This window comes from Pseudophryne corroboree, chromosome 1 (assembly GCF_028390025.1).
Source record: "Pseudophryne corroboree isolate aPseCor3 chromosome 1, aPseCor3.hap2, whole genome shotgun sequence".
Taxonomy (NCBI): domain Eukaryota; kingdom Metazoa; phylum Chordata; class Amphibia; order Anura; family Myobatrachidae; genus Pseudophryne; species Pseudophryne corroboree.
The window spans coordinates 473,360,890-473,383,676 of record NC_086444.1 but is presented as its reverse complement, the minus strand read 5'-3'; the positions used below and the strand labels follow the sequence as shown (position 1 = coordinate 473,383,676).

Genomic DNA, 22,787 nt, shown 5'->3' with positions numbered 1-22,787 from the left:
CCAGACTTAAACAATTATACCTTTTTTTCTAGAGCGCTCCAGATAAGAAATATCATACTGAATAACAGATGTCTTGAAGGATTAGGACACAATAATTTCAGATATACATATTACCATATGCCCAGTCCATAAAACTATTTTCCATTCACAAGGCAGCAGTAAGTGGCTGTAATTGATAATGTGACGCATTCATGACTCCAGTACACATCATGTTTTAAGGTATACTTCTGACATATAAATTCTTTATTTGCATTAGTATGGCACTGGCATAATACTTCCCATCATACTTTGCTCTGTTCCTCCATGCATTGGTACCAAACCATCTGAATGTAGTGAACCACCTCCCAACACAGATGTCACATGATTAATGCTTTTCTAAAATGCTTGTGGTAACTGCACCATGAATGAATATAAGCATATTTAAAAACTAGTACAGTATATACAGAACTACCAATTGCATATCCTTAAATGATTTGAATACAGTAAATAAGTTTGGTAACTATACGGCAGCAGTTGGTGTGAGTATCCTTTGGCAAGTAAACCTGATTAATACCAGTAAAATATACAGTCTACAATCGCCATACTTTGTACAGCTAGTAAACAGATTCCTCAGATGCCTAACATCTCTCACCATTTAAGAATCAACAATGGACAACAAATGGAAATTTGTGTTCCAACAGTCACATTAACTCTTTCATACAAATGTCTGAGCTAATGGTAATTTTAGCAATCAGCACAGTCTTTCACTCTCTGTTTTTGTTTGTGATTCAACACTTTGTGACAATGTATTATCTTGCTCTTCTGAAATAGAAGTCTTTGATGGGGATTCCCGTAATACTGCAAAAGAATATGCCATTCCACCTGCCATGCTGAAATGGAAGATGTAAAACAGAAAAGTTAACTAATTTAATTTTACATTTTAATTTTTCATTTTCTAAAGTATGTTCTGTGTTGAACCTTCTGTTCAAAGTGGCCGATAAAACTTTAGTATCAGAACTATTTGCAGACCCAGTTATCTGGCAATATAGCACAGTGATTGATGGTGCCAGTCATGACATCATTAGGCTGAACAAACTGGGCATGCATACAGAGGGTGATCTATACATACTAGTGCTGCTTTCTAGTTCTAGTGTGGCCCTCATATGTACCATGGTCAGGCCTAATCTACCGTGTGTGTCCTTCAAGGGGTTTCTATCTGTAGACACTGGATGCTTTAGAATTTACTAATGATTCTTTTCTTTACGATTTCTGAATCGTTTGTCTATGTGACAAATGCTTTACTCATGCAGTCACAAAATACAATCTTATTGTAGCATATCTATTTCAGTTCTATCAAATCTTTTATCATACTACAATACTTAAAGCAGTACTGTAACTTCAAAATGATTGCACTATGGTATGTGGTAACAAACAGAATGGTGTTATATGGGCCGTAATGTAATGGAGGCCGAGTTCAGCGGCCGTATGGGATGCCAGTCGAACTCAGATGTATTTTTAAAGAGGCAATCATGTACAAGGCTAAACCATGCCTTGTACATGTTTATCCCTTTAAATACACATCCAAGTTCGGCCAGCATCCCGCACGGTTGCCAAACTCAGACTCCATTACATCCTGGCCGTGGTGTCAAGGGAAAAAAAATATATAATGCACATAGGGGTAGATTTATTAAACCTGGTGAAGTGATAAATTGCATGGTGATAATTTACCAGCCAATCAGCTCCTAACTACCATGTCACAGGCTGGGTTTGAAAAATGACAGTTAGGAACTGACTGGCTGGTGCTTTATCACCTTCCACTTTATCACTTCACCAGGCTTAATAAATCTGCCCCATAATCACTTAAATTAATATATATGTTTTTTTACTTATTAACAAAGGGGCGTCGTACACAATTGGCCCTGTGACACAGGGAAAACATTTACGTTCATTATGTTTAGTCATATGGATGTCACGGTGCATTAAGCTGCACATCAGTAGCATGTACAACAGATTATGTCAGGAGTAACAAATGTACATACCAAGTCAGCATAAGGAAAGACTACAGACGTGGCCTGATAGTGTTTACACACTATCTTTACACGCACCATTGAAACCTGCACCATCCCTACAGTGGGGTGGATTATCCATCAGACTATGTGAGTTATTCTGTATCTGTGTACGCAACCACTATCAGCAACGCGCCTGTGACACACCCATAAGATGGTCACTTAGCCACCTCCCTGTCACTGCCCAGGAATGCCCAGTACATTTTCAAAACATCTCTGAGACCATGCGTCACTCGTATGCCCTAATTGCATCGCTGACTCCGTGCGTAGGGAGTGTGGATGCCTGTGCAGTGCAACACAGTCACATGCACAGAAGAAAAAAGTCTGCCATAACTGCTACATCTGAGTCAGAATCAGGCCCAATGTCAGATGTAAATGTGACCTTTTTTACATTACTAGTTTGTGCACAGCAATGCCACATATCCTATCATTACATCAGGCATATATATACACACTGCTACAGAGTCCATGGTGTAATTACATATGTGTCCTCATACATCTAGCCTCAACACACCAAGCAGTGGGAGATGCCTGGTGTGAGTGAGCCACCAGGTCCCGGGCAACTCAGATAGCGTCGGGCGTCTTTTATGGCGAAAATGCTTTTTGGTCATAATGCAATCTAACTAGGATGCACCAGGACACTAGTATATATGTGTGTGACTGAGTCTGTATATGGAGCAGAACAGAAAAAAGCTGCGGCTGCTACATTGTATCACTTCATATACTCAGAGACTCAGTCCACACAGATATATACGTGTCATATATAAAATTAATCAGCAGAGTCTCCCGGAGCGTCCTAGTCATATTACGCTGCGACTAAGACAAATTTTTCGGCAAAAAAGACTCCCGAAGCTAGCAGAGTCTCACGGGACCTGGTGTGCTGAGAGGGGATGTTTGGCGTGACTGCAGCAATGATGTATGAGGACACATCTGTAACACAAAGTAAACGGAGAAAAGAGTGACTAATTAACAAGGTTATCGAAGAAGAGTTTAACAAATACTAGCGTACATGTTATATCTGCCCCCCCTGCAGTGCAACATGGTTTTGCCTATTAGAGAACAATTTTGCTGCTGCGATCAGGTCTGAATTAGGCCCTTAATCTTTTCTTTAATGTGAAAAAAAAATAAAAAATTGAGTAGATTCCAAAATACTGAGCACAGCAATGTGACTTACAGTAAAACTAGTTCATGAAAAAAGTTATCATTGTGCTGCCAAGATTTGTGAGGAGTTTGTTGTTAAAATTGTTTTAAAGTGAGACCTAAACATATTGATGAATGTTAAACCCATAAAAGGATAAAAAATGTAGTCCTTTAAATTTAATCTAATCTTTGTTTCTCAAACTAGGAACGCAGACACCAACCAACATTGTTTTGTATATGGAAAACCCTTAATACATTTCTTAGATTCCTTGAGAAAGGAAATATGCATTGGAGGTAATTTTACTTGTATAGTTTTAGCTTTAACATACTATGTTTATGTGTGTTTCTGCTATATTTTCTCCTGTATTGGAGCTACTATCATTACCGCCAAGAAACTCGGTTCAAACTCATACAAAAATCCAGTACAAGTAAAGCAAAGTAAATTTATTACAGTAGTAATAGTAATAAAACATATAGAATACTTACCAAATATTTAAGCCTAAAAAGTTTAACCAAGAGAAACTATAATCTCCACTAATGAATATCCCGATATAGGCAATGCTTACATTCTAAAGGAAAAAAAGATTTAAAACAAATGTTATAACAGTTTACGTACCCTGTAATCCTAAAAACTGTCAGTTTGCATCATCACCCAAAGTTAATAAATCAGACCACTGGCGGGATGTAATGAAGTCCGAGTTCGGCGGATGTGTGGGATGCCGGCTAAACTCTGACTTTTTTTTAGCCTTGTAAATGATTGCCCCTTTAAAAAATCGCCTGAGTTTGGCCGGCATCCCGCACCGCCACCAAACTCGGACTTCATTACATCCCACCCCATATGTTATATATTATTATAGAATATTAAATACCCTGGATTTTAAAATTGCATCCAATCCTGCAGGCCCCCCAATGCCTGTCATGGATTGTTGGTGATCATTTCATTCCTGCCAGCAGTGTGTTGTCTATTTACAATACACCATCTATAGGTATATAAGCCTATCTCAGCAAAGTCAGGTAGAAAATTGTCGAACAGCATCAAACATCGGGTGAGCCACTAAATCGAAAGGAACGCTAGATGCATGGTAAGAAATATTCATATTATAATTTATGATACTGGAACCTTAAGAAAATTGGAAGTTTTACTTGAAGTACACCTTCATACCGTAATCTGATGCGACAAACTAGTATATGGCAAAAAGATTATTTATTATTTGGATGAAATCCAAAATATGGATCTGCAGCAGTACTCTATAACACAAATTGTAAAGAATATGTTTACGTAATCACTTAACTGCCCCCCCAAAAAATCCCGAAAATGTTGTGTTTTATGTATGAGTGAATTAGGTAAAGAACATGTTTTTAAAGTTTTTATTAGATAAAAAAGAAAGAAAACTTTTTAAAAATTTAAAAAATAAATAGTTTTTCAAACATAGAGAACATCGGTCAACATCAGAAGGGGTAAGGGAGGGAGAGATGTGGGGTGACGCTGGGCTGTCTGGTCACTGCTGGCCACAGTGTTCGGGGAGGGTGCAGTGCTGCAGCTGTAGGACAGAGGTAGGAGGCGGGAGGGAGGGCAGTGTTGCGCTGACACTGATGCCCGATTACTGCACACAGTGAACGGGACAGAGGGACGGAAGGAGGGAGGGTTTCCGCCGGGTGGGGGGAGGGGATGCTGCACTGCTGCCCAATCACTGTATTCAGAAGCAGAGCCGTGGCGAGTGTAGGAGGGCTGACAGGTCCCTCTGAGTGGGTTTTTCTGACTGCTTGCATCAGATGCCACAATATCAGGGAAAGCCCAGCCTGGTGCCTGGTGTGGTCGTATCTGATGCGACCATGCCAGGCAAGTGGTTAATGATGTCAACAATCATAACAAATATTTATATGGAGCTCTTACGCCTAAATATAGATAATTATTCAAGGTATTATAATTTACAGTAAAACAATTATTTTGAGACTAAAAAATTATATATAATAGTGGTATAAAATGGAAATCACACATCAATCATATGTAGCAGTCTTTCCAGTGGGGAAGGAGGGATAATTGTGTATACATATCACAGAAAGTTGACCGGCATGCTTTCCAGTACTCTCCTCGGATACACCACATTACAAATAATAAGATTTTACTTACCGGTAAATCTATTTCTCGTAGTCCGTAGTGGATGCTGGGTACTCCGTAAGGACCATGGGGAACAGACGGGCTCCGCAGGAGACAGGGCACTCCAAGAAAGCTTTGGATTCTGGGTGTGCACTGGCTCCTCCCTCTATGTCCCTCCCCCAGACCTCAGTTAGAGAAACTGTGCCCAGAGGATATGAACAGTACGAGGAAAGGATTTTTGTAATCTAAGGGCGAGATTCATACCAACCACACCAATCACACCGTATAACTTGTGATAAACTACCCAGTTAACAGTATGAACAATTAACATAGCCTCGGTTCAAGACCGACCAACTATAATATAACCCTTATTGAAGCAATAACTATATACAAGTCTTGCAGAAGAAGTCCGCACTTGGGACGGGCGCCCAGCATCCACTACGGACTACGAGAAATAGATTTACCGGTAAGTAAAATCCTATTTTCTCTAACGTCCTAGTGGATGCTGGGGACTCCGTAAGGACCATGGGGATTATACCAAAGCTCCCAAACGGGCGGGAGAGTGCGGATGACTCTGCAGCACCGATTGAGCAAACACAAGGTCCTCCTCAGCCAGGGTATCAAACTTATAGAACTTCGCAAAAGTGTTGGAACCTGACCAAGTAGCCACTCGGCAAAGCTGTAATGCCGAGACCCCTCGGGCAGCCGCCCAAGAAGAGCCCACCTTCCTAGTGGAATGGGCCTTAACCGATTTAGGTAATGGCAATCCTGCCGTAGAATGCACCTGCTGAATCGCGTTACAGATCCAGCGAGCAATAGTCTGCTTTGAAGCAGGAGGGCCAACCTTGTTGGCCGCATACAGAACAAACAGAGCTTCCGTCTTCCTGATCCTAGCTGTTCTGGTCACATAAATCTTCAAAGCCCTGACCACATCCAGGGACTCAGAATCCTCCAAGTCCCGTGTAGCCACAGGCACGACAATAGGTTGGTTCATATGAAAAGATGAGACCACCTTGGGCAGAAATTGAGGCCGAGTCCTCAACCCTGCCCTATCCACGTAAAAAAACAGGTATGGGCTTTTATATGATAAAGCCGCTAATTCCGAAACACACCTTGCAGAAGCTAAGGCCAACAACATGACCACTTTCCAAGTGAGGTATTTCAACTCCACTGTTTTGAGTGGTTCAAACCAAGGTGACTTGAGGAAACTTAATACCACGTTAAGATCCCAAGGCACCACCGGAGGCACAAAGGGAGGCTGAATATGCAGCACGCCCTTCACAAAAGTCTGTACTTCAGGAAGAGAAGCCAATTCTCTTTGAAATAAAATGGCTAAGGCCGAAATTTGGACCTTTATGGACCATAATTTTAGGCCCAAATTCACTCCCGTTTGAAGGAAGTGAAGCAAACGGCCCAAATGGAACTCCTCCGTAGGAGCAGCTCTGGCCTCACACCAAGAAACATATTTCCACCATATACGGTGATAATGTTTCGATCTCACATCCTTCCTAGCCTTGATCAGGGTAGGAATGACCTCCTCCAGAATCCCTTTTTCTGCTAGGATCCAGCGTTCAACCGCCATGCCGTCAAACGCAGCCGCGGTAAGTCTTGGAACAGACAGGGCCCCTGCTGCAGCAGGTCCTGCCTTAGAGGAAGAGGCCACGGATCTTCTGTGAGCAACTCTTGCAGATCCGGATACCAAGTCCTCCTTGGCCAATCTGGAACAATGAGAATTGCTCTGACCCTTCTTAGTCTTATTTATCTCAACACCTTGGGTATGAGAGGCAGAGGAGGAAACACATAGACCGATCTGAACACCCATGGTGTCACCAGAGCGTCTACCGCTACCGCCTGAGGGTCTCTTGACCTGGCGCAATACCTCTTTAGCTTTTTGTTGAGACGGGACGCCATCATGTCTATTTGAGGCAGTTCCCACCGATCCACGATCTGTGTGAAGACTTCTTGATGAAGTCCCCACTATCCTGGATGCAGGTCGTGCCTGCTGAGGAAGTCCGCCTCCTAGTTGTCCACCCCCGGGATGAACACTGCTGATAGCGCGCTTACATGGCCTTCCGCCCAGCGCAGAATCCTGGACGCCTCTGCCATGGCCACTCTGCTCCTTGTGCCGCCCTGGCGGTTTACATGAGCCACTGCCGTGACATTGTCCGACTGAATCAGAACCGGTTTGTTCTGAAGCCATTCCTCCGCCTGGCGTAGGGCGTTGTAAATGGCCCTTAACTCCAGGACATTGATGTGGAGACAAGTCTCTTGGAAACTTCTTCCCAGTGCGACAGCTCCCCAACCTCGGAGGCTCGCGTCCGTGGTCACCAGGATCCAGTCCTGAATGCCAAACCTGCGACCCTCTAGGAGGTGAGCACTGTGCAGCCACCACAGGAGAGATACCCTGGCCCTGGGAGACAGGGTGATCCGTTTCTGCAAATGTACATGGGACCCGGACCATTTGTCCAATAGGTCCCATTGGAAGGTCCTCGCATGGAACCTGCCGAAGGGGATGGCCTCGTATGAAGTCACCATCTTCCCCAGAACTTTTGTGCAATGATGCACAGAAACCTTTTTTGGCTTTAAAAGGTTCCTGACCAGGGCTATGAGCTCCTGAGCCTTCTCCACCGGAAGAAAAACTCTTTTTTGGTCTGTGTCTAGAATCAGGCCCAAAAAGGTCAGACGCGTTGCAGGTACTAGCTGGGATTTCGGTAAATTGAGAATCCAACCGTGCCTCTGCAACGTCTTCACGGACAGAGACACGCTGTCCATCAACTACTCCCGAGATCTCGCCTTTATAAGGAGATCGTCCAAGTACGGGATAATTGTGACTCCCTGCTTGCGCAGGAGCACCATCATTTCCGCCATTACCTTGGTGAAAATTGTCGGGGCCGTGGAAAGACCAAACGGCAACGTCTGAAATTGGTAGTGACAATCCTGTACTGCAAATCTCAGAAACGCCTGGTGAGGGGGGAAAATCGGAACATGAAGGTACGCATCCTTTATGTCCAGGGACACCATCCAATCCCCTCCCTCCAGGCTGGCGATGACCATTCTGAGCGATTCCATCTTGAACTTGAACCTCTTCAAGTACAGGTTCAGGGATTTTAGATTTAGAATGGGTCTGACCGAACCGTCCGGTTTCGGTACCACAAACAGGGATGAATAATAACCCTCTCCTTGCTGGAGATGAGGAACCTTGATTATCACCTGTTGAATGTACAATTTGTGAATTGCCGCTAACACTAGCTCCCTCTCTGACGGGGAAGCTGGCAGAGCCGATTTGAAAAACCGGCGAGGAGGCATGTCTTCGAATTCCAGTCTGTATCCCTGGGAAACAATCTCTATTGCCCAGGGATCCACCTGTGATTGAACCCAGACGTGGCTGAAAAGACGAAGACGTGCCCCCACTTGATCTGACCCCCCCCCCCCCCCCCCCCCCCGGAAAGCCCCAGCGTCGTGCTGTGGACTTTGCGGAAGCAGGGGAGGACTTCTGCTCCTGGGAACTAGCGGAGTGCAGCCGTTTTCCCTTGCCTTTACCTCTGGCAACGAAGGACGATCCTCGTACCTTCTTGTTTTTATTGGAACGAAAGGACTGCATTTGATAATGCGGTACCTTCTTAGAATGCTGCGGGGGAACATAAGGTAAAAAATTTGATTTACCGGCCGTAGCAGTAGAGACTAGGTCCGAGAGGCCTTCTCCAAACAACTCCTCCCCCTTGTACGGCAATGACTCCATATGCCACTTCGAGTCGGCGTCTCCCGTCCAATGTCGGGTCCACAAGAGCCGCCTAACAGAAATAGACATAGCGTTTATTCTAGAGCTTAGTAAACAAATGTCTCTCTGAGCATCCCTCATATACAAGGCAGCATCTCTGATATGCTCCATGGTCATTTGGATGGTATCCCTATCTAAGGTGTCAATCTCCGTAGATAAGGAGTCTGCCCATGCCACGACAGCACTACAAACCCAGGCCGACGCCATGGCCGGCCTAACTATAGTTCCTGAATGTGTGTAAATGTGCTTCAGGGTGATTTCCTGCTTGCGATCAGCAGGATCCTTGAGGGAAGCTGTATCCGGAGAAGGCAGTGCCACCTTCTTGGATAAGCGTGTCAGCGCCTTGTCTACTTTAGGCGCAGATTCCCATTGTATCCGATCCTTCTGTGGAAAGGGATACGCCACGAGAATCCTTTTGGGAACCTGTAGTCTCCGATCTGGAGATTCCCAAGCCTTTTCGCATAATTCGCTTAGCTCAAATGAGGACGGAAACGTGACCTCAGGCCTTTTCCCTTTATACATGTGAACCCTCGTGTCAGGGACAGGGGGTTCCTCCGTGATATGCAAAACCTCCTTTATGGCAATAATCATGTACCTAATACCTTTTGCCACCTTCGGCTGTAATTTTGCATCCTCATAGTCGACACTAGAGTCAGTATCTGTGTCGGTATCTGTGTCAGCGACCTGGGATATGGGGCGCTTTTGAGACCCTGAAGGTCCTGGCTCCCCAGGGACAGGCACGGGCTGGCTACCTGACTGATCCCTAGCTTCAGCCTTGTCTAATCTTTAATGCAGCAGATTTACATTTGCATTCAAGACATTTAGCATATCCACCCAGTCCGGTGTCGGCGTTGCCGACGGCGACCTGACATTCAAGCACTCCCCCTCCACATTTAGCGAGCCTTCCTCATCAAACATGTTGACACACCCGTACCGACACACTGCACACACCCAGGGAAACTTTTTCTGAAGACCGTATCCCCTGAAAGGCCCTTTGGAGAGACAGAGAGAGAGTATGCCAGCACACACCCCAGCACAACAACCTGGAGACCAACACAGAATGTCTTTCCCCAGCAGCGCTGTGTTATATTGTATCCGCCAATTATGTGCCCCCCCCCCTCTCTTTTTAAACCCCCTTCACCGTGTGTAAGCAGGGGAGAGTCCGGGGAGCTTCCTCTCAGCGTTCTGTGGAGAGAGAAATGGCGCTGGTGAGTGCTGAGGGAGAAGCCCCGCCCCCTCGGCGGCGGGCTTCTATCCCGCTCAAAATCGTGAGCGGGGGCTCAATTATATACATGTACAGTGCCCAGCTGTACATGTATATACCTATTTGCCATCCAAGAGGTGTTACTATTGCTGCCCAGGGCGCCCCCCCCCCCCCTGCGCCCTGCACCCATACAGAGACCGGAGTGTGTGAGGTGTATGGGAGCAATGACGCACAGCTGCAGTGCTGTGCGTTACCTCTGTGAAGCTGAAGGCTTCTGCCGCCTGAGACGTCTTCTTGCTTCTGCTCTTCTGGCTCTGTGGGGAGAATGGCGGCGCGGCTCCGGGGGTGGACGCCCAGGACGAACCTGTGTTCACCCCCTCTGAAGGTAATGGTGTTCAGTAGCCGAGGCAGCAGATCCTATCAGTTAAGTAGGTCTGCCCATCTCTCCTCAGTCCCTCGATGCAGGGAGCCTGTTGCCAGCAGTGCTCCCTGTAAAAAAGTAAAGATCCAAAACAAAAATGCTTTCTGTAGCAAAGAACTCAAGAGAGCTCCCTGCAGTGCGCCCTTCATCCTCTGGGCACAGGATTTAACTGAGGTCTGGGGGAGGGACATAGAGGGAGGAGCCAGTGCACACCCAGAATCCAAAGCTTTCTTGGAGTGCCCTGTCTCCTGCGAAGCCCGTCTGTTCCCCATGGTCCTTACGGAGTCTCCAGCATCCACTAGGACGTTAGAGAAAAAGCTTTCAAAAACTAAAGGATAAATTAACTCTGTGGACATTTTTGAGGGATTAACTGCAATAACCCTTTGTGGTTCATCTCCCAGATAATCCGTAGTCTGATATAGTCTCAAACAGAGACTACTGAGCACTTATCTTTCCTTCAAATTCTCCATTTTAGGAGGGTTGGGTGGGCATATGAAGGATTATGCCCTTACACATCCTCCTTTAGGATAGATCAGCTCTAAGAGATCCTGTGATGAATACATCGAGGAAGTGAAAGTGGATCTGTAGGCACACTTTCCACATTGTCCTAGAATATTAGAATTTATTTCAAGGCCCCCCTAGGCCAAATGTTTCTTTCTGAGCAATTCAGAAAAAAATATTAAGTAAATTGTGTTTTTATGTCATCCTTAGGTTCAGTTATGTGGTAAGGGACTAGATTCACTTATTTTATGACTGGAAGCCACCAGTACTGGTTTAGCCTATCACACTAATCATAAATTATTTTAATTGGTCCTGAACCACCAACCCAATGCACCCAGTTTGGGAACCACTGCTGTAGGAGGATTGTAGAGCCCAGAGCCAAAATAAATGGATACTGGTTTCGTGATTGGAACCTAGGGCTGTCAATGTTACAGGGCATGGCCTACATACATACACTGCTTCTGTCCACTGAATATACACAGCAAGTTAACTTTTTAGATTTTCTTTTAAAGATACAAGATATGTTAAAGGAGAAAAAAAAAAATCAGAAAGTGGATATAATTCAACCAATATTAATCTTTGTACAAATAGGTTAATAAAAATTAATACTGAAATAATAATGAATAAAGGACAATGGTGGTCATTCCGAGTTGTTCGCTCGCTAGCAGTTTTTAGCAGCTGTGCAAACGCTATGCCGCCTCCCACTGGGAGTGTATTTTAGCTTAGCAGAAGTGCGAACGAAAGGATCGCTGTGTGGCTACAAAATAATTTTGTGCAGTTTCAGAGTAGCTTCAAACCTACTCAGCGCTTGCGATCACTTCAGCCCATTCAGTTCCGGATTTGACGTCACAAACACGCCCTGCGTTCGCCCAGCCACGCCTGCGATTTTTCGAACACTCCCTGAAAACGGTGAGTTGACACCCAGAAACGCCCACTTCATGTCAATCACTCTGCGGCAGCCAGTGCGACTGAAAAGCTTCGCTAGACCTTGTGTGAAACTACATCGTTATTTGTAACAGTACGTCGCGCATGCACATTGCGCCACGTACGCATGCGCAGAAGTGTTTTTTTTTAGCCTCATCGCTGCACAGCGAACGAATGCAGCTAGCAAACAACTCGGAATGACCCGCCATATCAGTACATGTAAAAAAATTTATTTATTTTCTCTCTTCAACCATAAGGCTATATAATGAATGCATTTTATGTTTTTTTTGTGTTATTTATACAGGTTGTAGAATGCTCAACTTATTTGCCTCATATCTTCTTGTATTACATTATTATTATTATTATTATTATGATTATTATACTACAGTATATTTCATTATTTTACAAAACTGAGCTTGTATTATTGCCTCTCCAGTTAATTAAATGCGGAGGACATTTAATAAGTACAGTAGGTGCCTTTGTGGAATTTACATATTTGGAAGTAGCTAAAATCCAATTTACGCGGATTGGACAGTTACTAATTCACATATACTTGGTATTCGGACTCTGGGTCGACAGCACTTAGGTTGACACACCTTAGGTCGACGCCTATTGGTCGACAGTGACTAGGACACCAGAAATAGGTTGACACACCCATTAGGTCGACATGAACAAGATTAACATGGAAAAAGGTCGACATGAGTTTTTAACTTTTTTTTTTTTTTTTTTTTTTACTTTTTCATACTTAACGATCCACGTGGACTACAATTGGGAACAGTAACCTGCCCGAAGCATGGCGAGCGAACACTGTGCACTAATTGGGGTTCCCGGTCACTTTGTGAAGAAAACAACACAAAAAAATAAAATAAAAAACTCATGCCGACCTATTTCCATGTTGACCTAGTTCATGTCGACCTAATGGCCGCGACGACCTATTTCTTGTGTCGACCTACTTACTGTCGACCAATAGGCGTCAACCTAATGTGTGTCGACCTAGACACTGTCGACCCTGAGTCCCATACCCCATGTACTCATATTATAAGAAAGCACTTCATATTTACCTTGAGGGCACCAACGACTGTAGTTGTAAGTGCTGAGTTATAGTAACTGCAGAGCACTGTTGAATAAAGCAGCACAAATCTGTGAGGAGCCAAAGACAGAAAAGCAGAAATGTAAATACTGGGAGGAGATTTATCAAAGCTTGAAAAGAGATAAAGTACCAACCAATCAGCTCCTAACTCATGTTACAGGCTTTGGTTAGGACTTAGGTTAGGGCTCTATTATAAAATATCTTACATGTGGCTACCAATTCCCTTAACTATATATTTTTAACCAACATTTTTTCCCTTACTACCCATATTATAATGTTACATATGCAGCACACACACATGTCCTCTTTAGAGATTTTTATTGTTGCTCCACATGAACATTCCACCTTTATCACAAAGGCACCACAGAAAATAAGAATTTACTCACCGGTAATTCTATTTCTCGTAGTCCGTAGTGGATGCTGGGAACTCCGAAAGGACCATGGGGAATAGCGGGCTCCGAAGGAGGCTGGGCACTCTAGAAAGATTTAGGACTACCTGGTGTGCACTGGCTCCTCCCACTATGACCCTCCTCCAAGCCTCAGTTAGGACACTGTGCCCGGACGAGCGTACACAATAAGGAAGGATTTTGAATCCCGGGTAAGACTCATACCAGCCACACCAATCACACCGTACAACTTGTGATATGAATCCCAGTTAACAGTATGAAACAACTGAGCCTCTCAACAGATGGCTCAACAATAACCCGATTTAGTTAACAATAACTATGTACAAGTATTGCAGATAAACCGCACTTGGGATGGGCGCCCAGCACCAGCATCCACTACGGACTACGAGAAATAGAATTACCGGTGAGTAAATTCTTATTTTCTCTAACGTCTTAGTGGATGCTGGGAACTCCGAAAGGACCATGGGGATTATAACAAAGCTCCCAAACGGGCGGGAGAGTGCGGATGACTCTGCAGCACCGAATGAGAGAACTCCAGGTCCTCCTCAGCCAGGGTATCAAAATTGTAGAATTTTGCAAACGTGTTTGCCCCTGACCAAGTAGCTGCTCGGCAAAGTTGTAAAGCCGAGACCCCTCGGGCAGCCGCCCAAGATGAGCCCACCTTCCTAGTGGAATGGGCATTTACAGATTTTGGCTGTGGCAGGCCTGCCACAGAATGAGCAAGCTGAATTGTACTACAAATCCAGCGAGCAATAGTCTGCTTAGAAGCAGGAGCACCCAGCTTGTTGGGTGCATACAGGATAAACAGCGAGTCAGATTTTCTGACTCCAGCCGTCCTGGAAACATATATTTTCAGGGCCCTGACAACGTCTAGCAACTTGGAGTCCTCCAAGTCCCTAGTAGCCGCAGGCACCACAATAGGCTGGTTCAGGTGAAACGCTGACACCACCTTTGGGAGAAATTGGGGACGAGTCCTCAATTCTGCCCTATCCATATGGAAAATCAGATAAGGGCTTTTACATGATAAAGCCGCCAATTCTGACACACGCCTGGCTGAAGCCAAAGCCAATAACATGACCACTTTCCACGTGAGATATTTCAGATCCACGGTTTTTAGTGGCTCAAACCAATGTGATTTTAAGAAACTCAACATCACGTTGAGATCCCAAGGTGCCACAGGAGGCACAAATGGGGGCTGAATATGCAGCACTCCTTTCACAAATGTCTGAACTTCAGGTACTGAAGCTAGTTCTTTTTGAAAGAAAATCGACAGAGCCGAGATCTGTACTTTAATGGAGCCTAGTTTTAGGCCCATATTAACTCCTGCTTGCAGGAAATGCAGAAATCGACCTAGTTGAAATTCCTCTGTTGGGGCCTTTTCGGCCTCACACCATGCAACATACTACCGCCATATGCGGTGATAATGATTTGCTGTAACCTCTTTTCTAGCTTTAATAAGCGTAGGAATGACTTCCTCCGGAATGCCCTTTTCCTTCAGGATCCGGCGTTCAACCGCCATGCCGTCAAACGCAGCCGCGGTAAGTCTTGGAACAGACAGGGCCCCTGCTGTAGCTGGTCTTGTCTGAGCGGCAGAGACCACGGGTCCTCTGAGATCATCTCTTGAAGTTCCGGGTACCACGCTCTTCTTGGCCAATCCGGAACCACGAGAATTGTGTTTACACCTCGCTTTCTTATTATTCTCAATACCTTTGGTATGAGAGGTAGAGGAGGGAACACATAAACTGACTGGTACACCCACGGTGTCACTAGAGCGTCCACAGCTATCGCCTGAGGGTCTCTTGACCTGGCGCAATACCTCTCTAGTTTTTTGTTTAGGCGGGACGCCATCATGTCCACCTGTGGACGACCCCACTGATTTACAATCATTTGGAAGACTTCTGGATGAAGTCCCCACTCTCCCGGGTGGAGGTCGTGCCTGCTGAGAAAGTCTGCTTCCCAGTTGTCCACTCCCGGGATGAACACTGCTGACAGTGCTAGTACATGATTTTCCGCCCATCGGAGAATCCTTGTGGCTTCTGCCATTGCCATCCTGCTTCTTGTGCCGCCCTGTCGATTCACATGGGCGACTGCCGTGATGTTGTCTGACTGGATTAGCACCGGCTGGTGTAGGAGCAGGGATTTTGCTTGACTTAGGGCATTGTAAATGGCCCTTAGTTCCAGAATATTTATGTGAAGGGAAGTCTCCTGACTTGACCATAGTCCTTGGAAGTTTCTTCCCTTTGTGACTGCCCCCCAGCCTCGTAGGCTGGCATCCGTGGTCACCAGGACCCAGTCCTGTATGCCGAATCTGCGGCCCTCCAAAAGATGAGCACTCTGCAGCCACCACAGAAGAGACACCCTGGTTCTTGGGGACAGGGTTATCAAGCGATGCATCTGAAGATGCGATCCGGACCACTTGTCCAACAGGATCCACTGAAAAATCCTGGCATGGAACCTGCCGAATGGAATTGCTTCGTAAGAAGCTACCATCTTTCCCAGGACCCGCGTGCAGTGATGCAATGATACCTGTTTTTTTTTTAGGAGGTCTCTGACTAGAGAAGACAACTCCCTGGCTTTCTCCTCCGGGAGAAACACTTTTTTCTGGACTGTGTCCAGAATCATTCCCAGGAACATTAGACGTGTCGTCGGGACCAGCTGTGACTTTGGGATATTCAGAATCCAGCCGTGCTGGCGCAGCACTTCCTGAGATAGTGCTACTCCCACTAACAACTGTTCCTTGGATCGTGCCTTTATTAGGAGATCGTCCAAGTATGGGATAATTAAAACTCCCTTTTTTCGAAGGAGTATCATCATTTCCGCCATAACCTTGGTAAATACCCTCGGTGCCGTGGAGAGTCCAAACGGCAGCGTCTGGAATTGGTAATGGCAATCCTGTACCACAAATCTGAGGTACTCCTGGTGAGGATGGTAAATGGGGACATGCAGGTAAGCATCCTTGATGTCCAGGGATACCATGTAATCCCCCTCCTCCAGGCTTGCAATAACCGCCCTGAGCGATTCCATCTTGAACTTGAATTTTTTTATGTATGTGTTCAAGGATTTCAAATTTAAAATGGGTCTCACCGAACCGTCCGGTTTCGGCACCACAAATAGTGTGGAATAGTAACCCCGGCCTTGTTGAAGTAGGGGTACCTTGATTATCACCTGCTGGGAATACAGCTTGTGAATCGCTGCTAGCACCGCCTCCCTGTCTGAGGGAGCAATCGGCAAGGCAGATTTTAGGAACCGGTGGGGTGGAGCCGCCTCGAATTCCAGCTTGTACCCCTGAGATACTATTTGAAGGATCCAGGGATCCACCTGTGAGCGAGCCCACTGATCGCTGAATTTCATGAGGCGGGCCCCCACCGTACCTGGCTCCGCCTGTGGAGCCCCACCGTCATGCGGCGGACTTGGAAGAGGAAGCGGGGGAGGACTTTTGCTCCTGGGAACCTGCTGTTTGTTGCAGCCTTTTTCCCCTACCTCTGCCTCTAGAGTTATAAGGCAAAACTTCCATGTGCCTTTTGGAATCTGCATCTCCAGTCCACTGGCGAGTCCATAAACATCTCCTAGCAGAGATGGACAATGCACTTATTTTAGATGCCAGCCGGCAGACTTCCCTCTGTGCATCTCTCATATATAAGACTGAGTCTTTGATATGGTCAATTGTTAGCAGAATCGTGTCTCTGTCTAGTGTGTCAATATTTTCTGACAGTTTATCCGACCACGCAGCGGCAGCACTGCACATCCATGCTGACGCAATATCTGGTCTAAGTATAATGCCTGAGTGTGTATATACAGACTTCAGGATCGCCTCCTGCTTTCTATCAGCAGGTTCCTTAAGGGCGGCCGTATCCTGAGACGGTAGTGCCACCTTTTTAGACAAACGTGTGAGCGCTTTATCCACTCTAGGAGGTGTTTCCCAACGTAACCTATCCTCTGGCGGGAAAGGGAACGCCATTAGTACCTTCTTAGGAATTACCAATTTCTTATCAGGGGAAGCCCACGCTTCTTCACACACTTCATTTAATTCATCTGACGGGGGGAAAACTACAGGTAGTTTACCCTTTTTTGTGGTACCTGGATGTAAATCAGAGATATTTAACACCTCTTTCATTGCCTCAATCATGCAGTGAATGGCCTTAATGGGCATTAAATTTGACTCCTCGTCGTCGACACTGGTGTCAGTATCCGTGTCGACATCTACTTGTGCCATCTGAGATAGCGGGCGTTTCAGAGCCCCTGATGACTTTTGAGACACCTGGACAGGCACGAGCTGAGAACTCGGCTGTCCCGCAGTCGGCATGTCGGCAAATTTCTTATGTAATGAGTCTATACGTGCACTCATTTCTTTCCATAAGCACATCCACTCAGGTGTCTGCCCCCCAGGGGGTGACATCCCTTCTAAAGGCATCTGCTCCGCCTCCACCTCATTATCCTCATCAAACATGTCGACACAGCCGTACCGACACACTCCACACACACAGGGAATGCTCAATATAGAGGACAGGACCCACAAAAGCCCTTTGGGGGGACAGAGTGAGAGTATGCCAGCACACACCAGAGCGCTATATAAGGCAGGGACTAACTGAGTTATGTCCCTTATAGCTGCTTTTTAATATAAACTATATACTGCGCCAAATTAAATGCCCCCCCTCTCTCTTTTTTACCCTTTTCTGTAGAGTAGTCTGCAGGGGAGAGCCAGGGAGCTTCCTTCCAGCGGAACTGTGAGGGAAAAATGGCTCCCAGTGTGCTGAGGGAGATAGCTCCGCCCCTTTTCCGCGGCCTATTCTCCCGCTTTTTTCTGGATTCTGGCAGGGGTATTTACCTCATATATAGCCCCTGGGGCTATATATTGAGGTATTTTTGCCAGCCAAGGTGTTTTTATTGCTGCCTCAGGGCGCCCCCCCCCAGCGCCCTGCACCCTCAGTGACCGGAGTGTGAAGTGTGAGAGGAGCAATGGCGCACAGCTGCAGTGCTGTGCGCTACCTTGGTGAAGACTGATGTCTTCATGCCGCCGATTTTCCGGACCATCTTCTTGCTTCTGGCTCTGTAAGGGGGACGGCGGCGCGGCTCCGGGACCGAACATCAAGGCTGGGCCTGCGGTCGATCCCTCTGGAGCTAATGGTGTCCAGTAGCCTAAGAAGCCCAATCCGGCTGCAAGCAGGCGAGTTCGCTTCTTCTCCCCTTAATTCCTCGCTGCAGTGAGCCTGTTGCCAGCAGGTCTCACTGAAAATAATAAACCTAAGACTATCTTTCTTCTAAGAGCTCAGGAGAGCCCCTAGTGTGCATCCAACCTCGGCCGGGCACAAAATCTAACTGAGGCTTGGAGGAGGGTCATAGTGGGAGGAGCCAGTGCACACCAGGTAGTCCTAAATCTTTCTAGAGTGCCCAGCCTCCTTCGGAGCCCGCTATTCCCCATGGTCCTTTCGGAGTTCCCAGCATCCACTAGGACGTTAGAGAAATGTTAATATGAGCAACAGTTAATATTTGTAATATAAGAAGACTGACTTGCGGGCTGCATATTTTCTATTAGTGCCTGATCCAGGATTCACCTACAGTAGTTCACAGCAAATATACCGTATGCTAAATAACAGAGGTCTATGGGGGTCATTCCGAGTTGATCTCTAGCTGAATTTGTTCACAGCGCAGCGCAGCGATCAGGCTAAAAATTGGCAGTTCTGCGTATGCGGCGCAATGCGCACGCACGACGTATGGGCACAACGAACGATGTCGTTTTGCACAGGGTCTAGCGATGCATTTCAGTCGCACTGCTTGCTGCAGAGTGATTGACATGAAGTGGGCGTTTCTGGGTGGCAACTGACCATTTTCAGGGAATGTGCGGAAAAACGCAGGCGTGGCTGGGCGAACGCTGGGCGGGTTTGTGACGACAAATCCGGAACTGAATAGTCTGAAGTGATCGCAAGCGCTGAGTAGGTTTTGAGCTACTGTACTCTGAAACTACACCCCAAAATTTTTGTAGCTACTCTGCGATACAACCGTTCGCGCTTCTGCTAAGCTAAAATACACTCCCACGTTGGCGGCGGCATATCGTTTGCACGGCTGCTAAAACTAGTTAGCGAGCGATCAACTCGGAATGACCCCCTATAAACGATGGACACATGCTACAGCACATTTAACAAAGATTACAGTAGTATAAGGTATTTTTTGACTAAAACAATTTTAATGGAGTCTGCAATACAGTATGAGGTAGAGTCTTCACAGTGTGACTTTTGCTCTTTGTCCTGTGGCTGAGGAGATGTACCAAAGCTTGGAGAGAGATAAAGTGGAGAGAGTGAGTGTATAAACCAATGAGCTCCTAACTGCCATATTACAGGCTGTGTTAGAAAAATGATGGTTAGAAGCTGGTTGGCTGGTACGTTATCTCTCTCCAATCTTTGATACATTTCCCTATAAGCGTCTGTGCAGTCTATCTAGTGATATTTCCATAAATGTAGTTACAAAGTCGACAGTCAAAATGTCAACTGTGTAATGTTGACCACACAATGTCAATACAGCACTGGTAAAGCATCATGTATAATGTTATAATGTGGACACTGTTAACATGCTTTAAGTCATTTTACTGCTAGGTTGGCATTGTGCTGTTGGCATTGCATGTCAACATTTTGAATTAGTGAAGTGCATGCTATTACAACACGATAGTAAACAATCTTACTATAGACTTTACTATTTTGGTCATGTCTTGTCTGTTATTATATTGCCACCTAAAATAATTTATTTTATTAACACTGCAAGCAAAGTTGCATAAAAAAAACCCAAATCATTTTATACCAACTAAAATCAGCTTATAGCCATTTTCTTGGTCCAAGTTCTGTCTGTTTTATCTAGCTTTTGGTAGCATAACCTAGACACCATGAATTAAAGGAATAGTGTATCAAAGATATCTTTAAAAAAATTGTTGTGCTTTCTCTATCACTTTAAAAATCAGCCCTGAATTTTAATTTGGCAATACCTTCTTGAGCTTTACCTGATATGGGTTTGGTATAAATTGTATAAAAATCAGCAAAAGTCAGAACTACTGAAAAATGCCTGCCTGCTAAAGATTTACTGCATATACATTTCTGAAACTTCTACCTATGCACACCAAATATATTTATTTATTAACCAAAACTACAGATACTGCTGTCTACTTACCCCAAACCGCAGGAAAGTAAAAATTGAAAAACAAAAGCAGCACTGGTCCACTCGCTATAATGTATAGCCTAAAAAAAAAAAATTACATAGATATTGTTTATACCAGTATTCTACATACACGACATGAATTATGTAGTGTTCACTAATAGTGACATATCAGCATATTATTAAAAGGCAACGCTAAAGGATTAATAAAATATACTGTAAAATGGAAACTGATCTATGTAAAAGAGCTACTGGTAACATAACTGGATGCTTACCGCTATTTACAACAGCTGGAATGGTAATTTTCAAACAGTGAAGTATTCCTCAGCCTCATTCTGAAGGACCTAATCCAGAGGTTCCCAAACGTGGTCCTCAAGGCACCCTAACATTCCAGGTTTTAAGTATATCCATGCTTGGCCAAAGGTGACTTAATTCGTATCTCAGTTAATTTGATTTAACCGTCTGTGCTGAGCAATGAATATACCTAAAACTTAGACCATTAGGGTTCCCTGAAGATTGTGTTTGGGAACCTCTGAACTAATCCATCCTTCTGTAGTCATGGAGGCCAGGAACAGGTATTTCAACTATCTTGAAACAGTCAAGGGTAAGAAAGACCATGCCCCCTGTAGTTTTGAGGATGAGTGATAATTTCCTGAACACCAACACTATATACCAGGGACGTGCAGTCAGGGGAGGCAGGGGAGGCAGTGCCTCCCCTGTCATAATGATTGAAGTAATACAAAGAAGATATTTATAACACATGTTCTGTGTCATAATTATCTTCTTTGCATTTTTCTAATCGTAGTTGCTGTGAAAACATTGCTAAATGTGGGTGGGAGGCAGCTGAGAGCGCTGCCACCCACTGACAATGATAAAGTGTATGAGCAGGCAGGGGGCGGGCCCAAACCGAGGGCAGGAAAAGCCCATTGAAAAAATAAGAATTTACTCACCGGTAATTCTATTTCTCGTAGTCCGTAGTGGATGCTGGGAACTCCGAAAGGACCATGGGGAATAGCGGGCTCCGAAGGAGGCTGGGCACTCTAGAAAGATTTAGGACTACCTGGTGTGCACTGGCTCCTCCCCCTATGACCCTCCTCCAAGCCTCAGTTAGGACACTGTGCCCGGACGAGCGTACACAATAAGGAAGGATTTTTAATCCCGGGTAAGACTCATACCAGCCACACCAATCACATCGTACAACTCGTGATATGAATCCCAGTTAACAGTATGAAACAACTGAGCCTCTCAACAGATGGCTCAACAATAACCCGATTTAGTTAACAATAACTATGTACAAGTATTGCAGATAAACCGCACGTGGGATGGGCGCCCAGCATCCACTACGGACTACGAGAAATAGAATTACCGGTGAGTAAATTCTTATTTTCTCTAACGTCCTAGTGGATGCTGGGAACTCCGAAAGGACCATGGGGATTATACCAAAGCTCCCAAACGGGCGGGAGAGTGCGGATGACTCTGCAGCACCGAATGAGAGAACTCCAGGTCCTCCTCAGCCAGGGTATCAAATTTGTAGAATTTTGCAAACGTGTTTGCCCCTGACCAAGTAGCTGCTCGGCAAAGTTGTAAAGCCGAGACCCCTCGGGCAGCCGCCCAAGATGAGCCCACCTTCCTAGTGGAATGGGCATTTACAGATTTTGGCTGTGGCAGGCCTGCCACAGAATGAGCAAGCTGAATTGTACTACAAATCCAGCGAGCAATAGTCTGCTTAGAAGCAGGAGCACCCAGCTTGTTGGGTGCATACAGGATAAACAGCGAGTCAGATTTTCTGACTCCAGCCGTCCTGGAAACATATATTTTCAGGGCCCTGACAACGTCTAGCAACTTGGAGTCCTCCAAGTCCCTAGTAGCCGCAGGCACCACAATAGGCTGGTTCAGGTGAAACGCTGACACCACCTTTGGGAGAAATTGGGGACGAGTCCTCAATTCTGCCCTATCCATATGGAAAATCAGATAAGGGCTTTTACATGATAAAGCCGCCAATTCTGACACACGCCTGGCTGAAGCCAAAGCCAATAACATGA

General features: G+C 45.5%; 1 protein-coding gene across 1 annotated transcript in view; it reads right to left on the bottom strand.

Annotated features, from left to right (window-relative positions):
• Positions 1–212: 212 nt before the first annotated feature.
• The window catches only part of SLC35D2 (solute carrier family 35 member D2), a 161,730-nt gene continuing 139,155 nt past the window's right edge, over positions 213–22,787 (bottom strand). Inside the window, exons 9-12 of the mRNA XM_063913743.1 lie at positions 20,761–20,828; positions 13,173–13,251; positions 3,672–3,754; positions 213–869 (exon numbers count right to left, since the gene is read on the bottom strand). Coding sequence (XP_063769813.1) covers positions 731–869; positions 3,672–3,754; positions 13,173–13,251; positions 20,761–20,828 — 369 coding nt within the window. The 3' untranslated portion in view covers positions 213–730. The remainder of the gene's footprint in view (positions 870–3,671; positions 3,755–13,172; positions 13,252–20,760; positions 20,829–22,787) is intronic.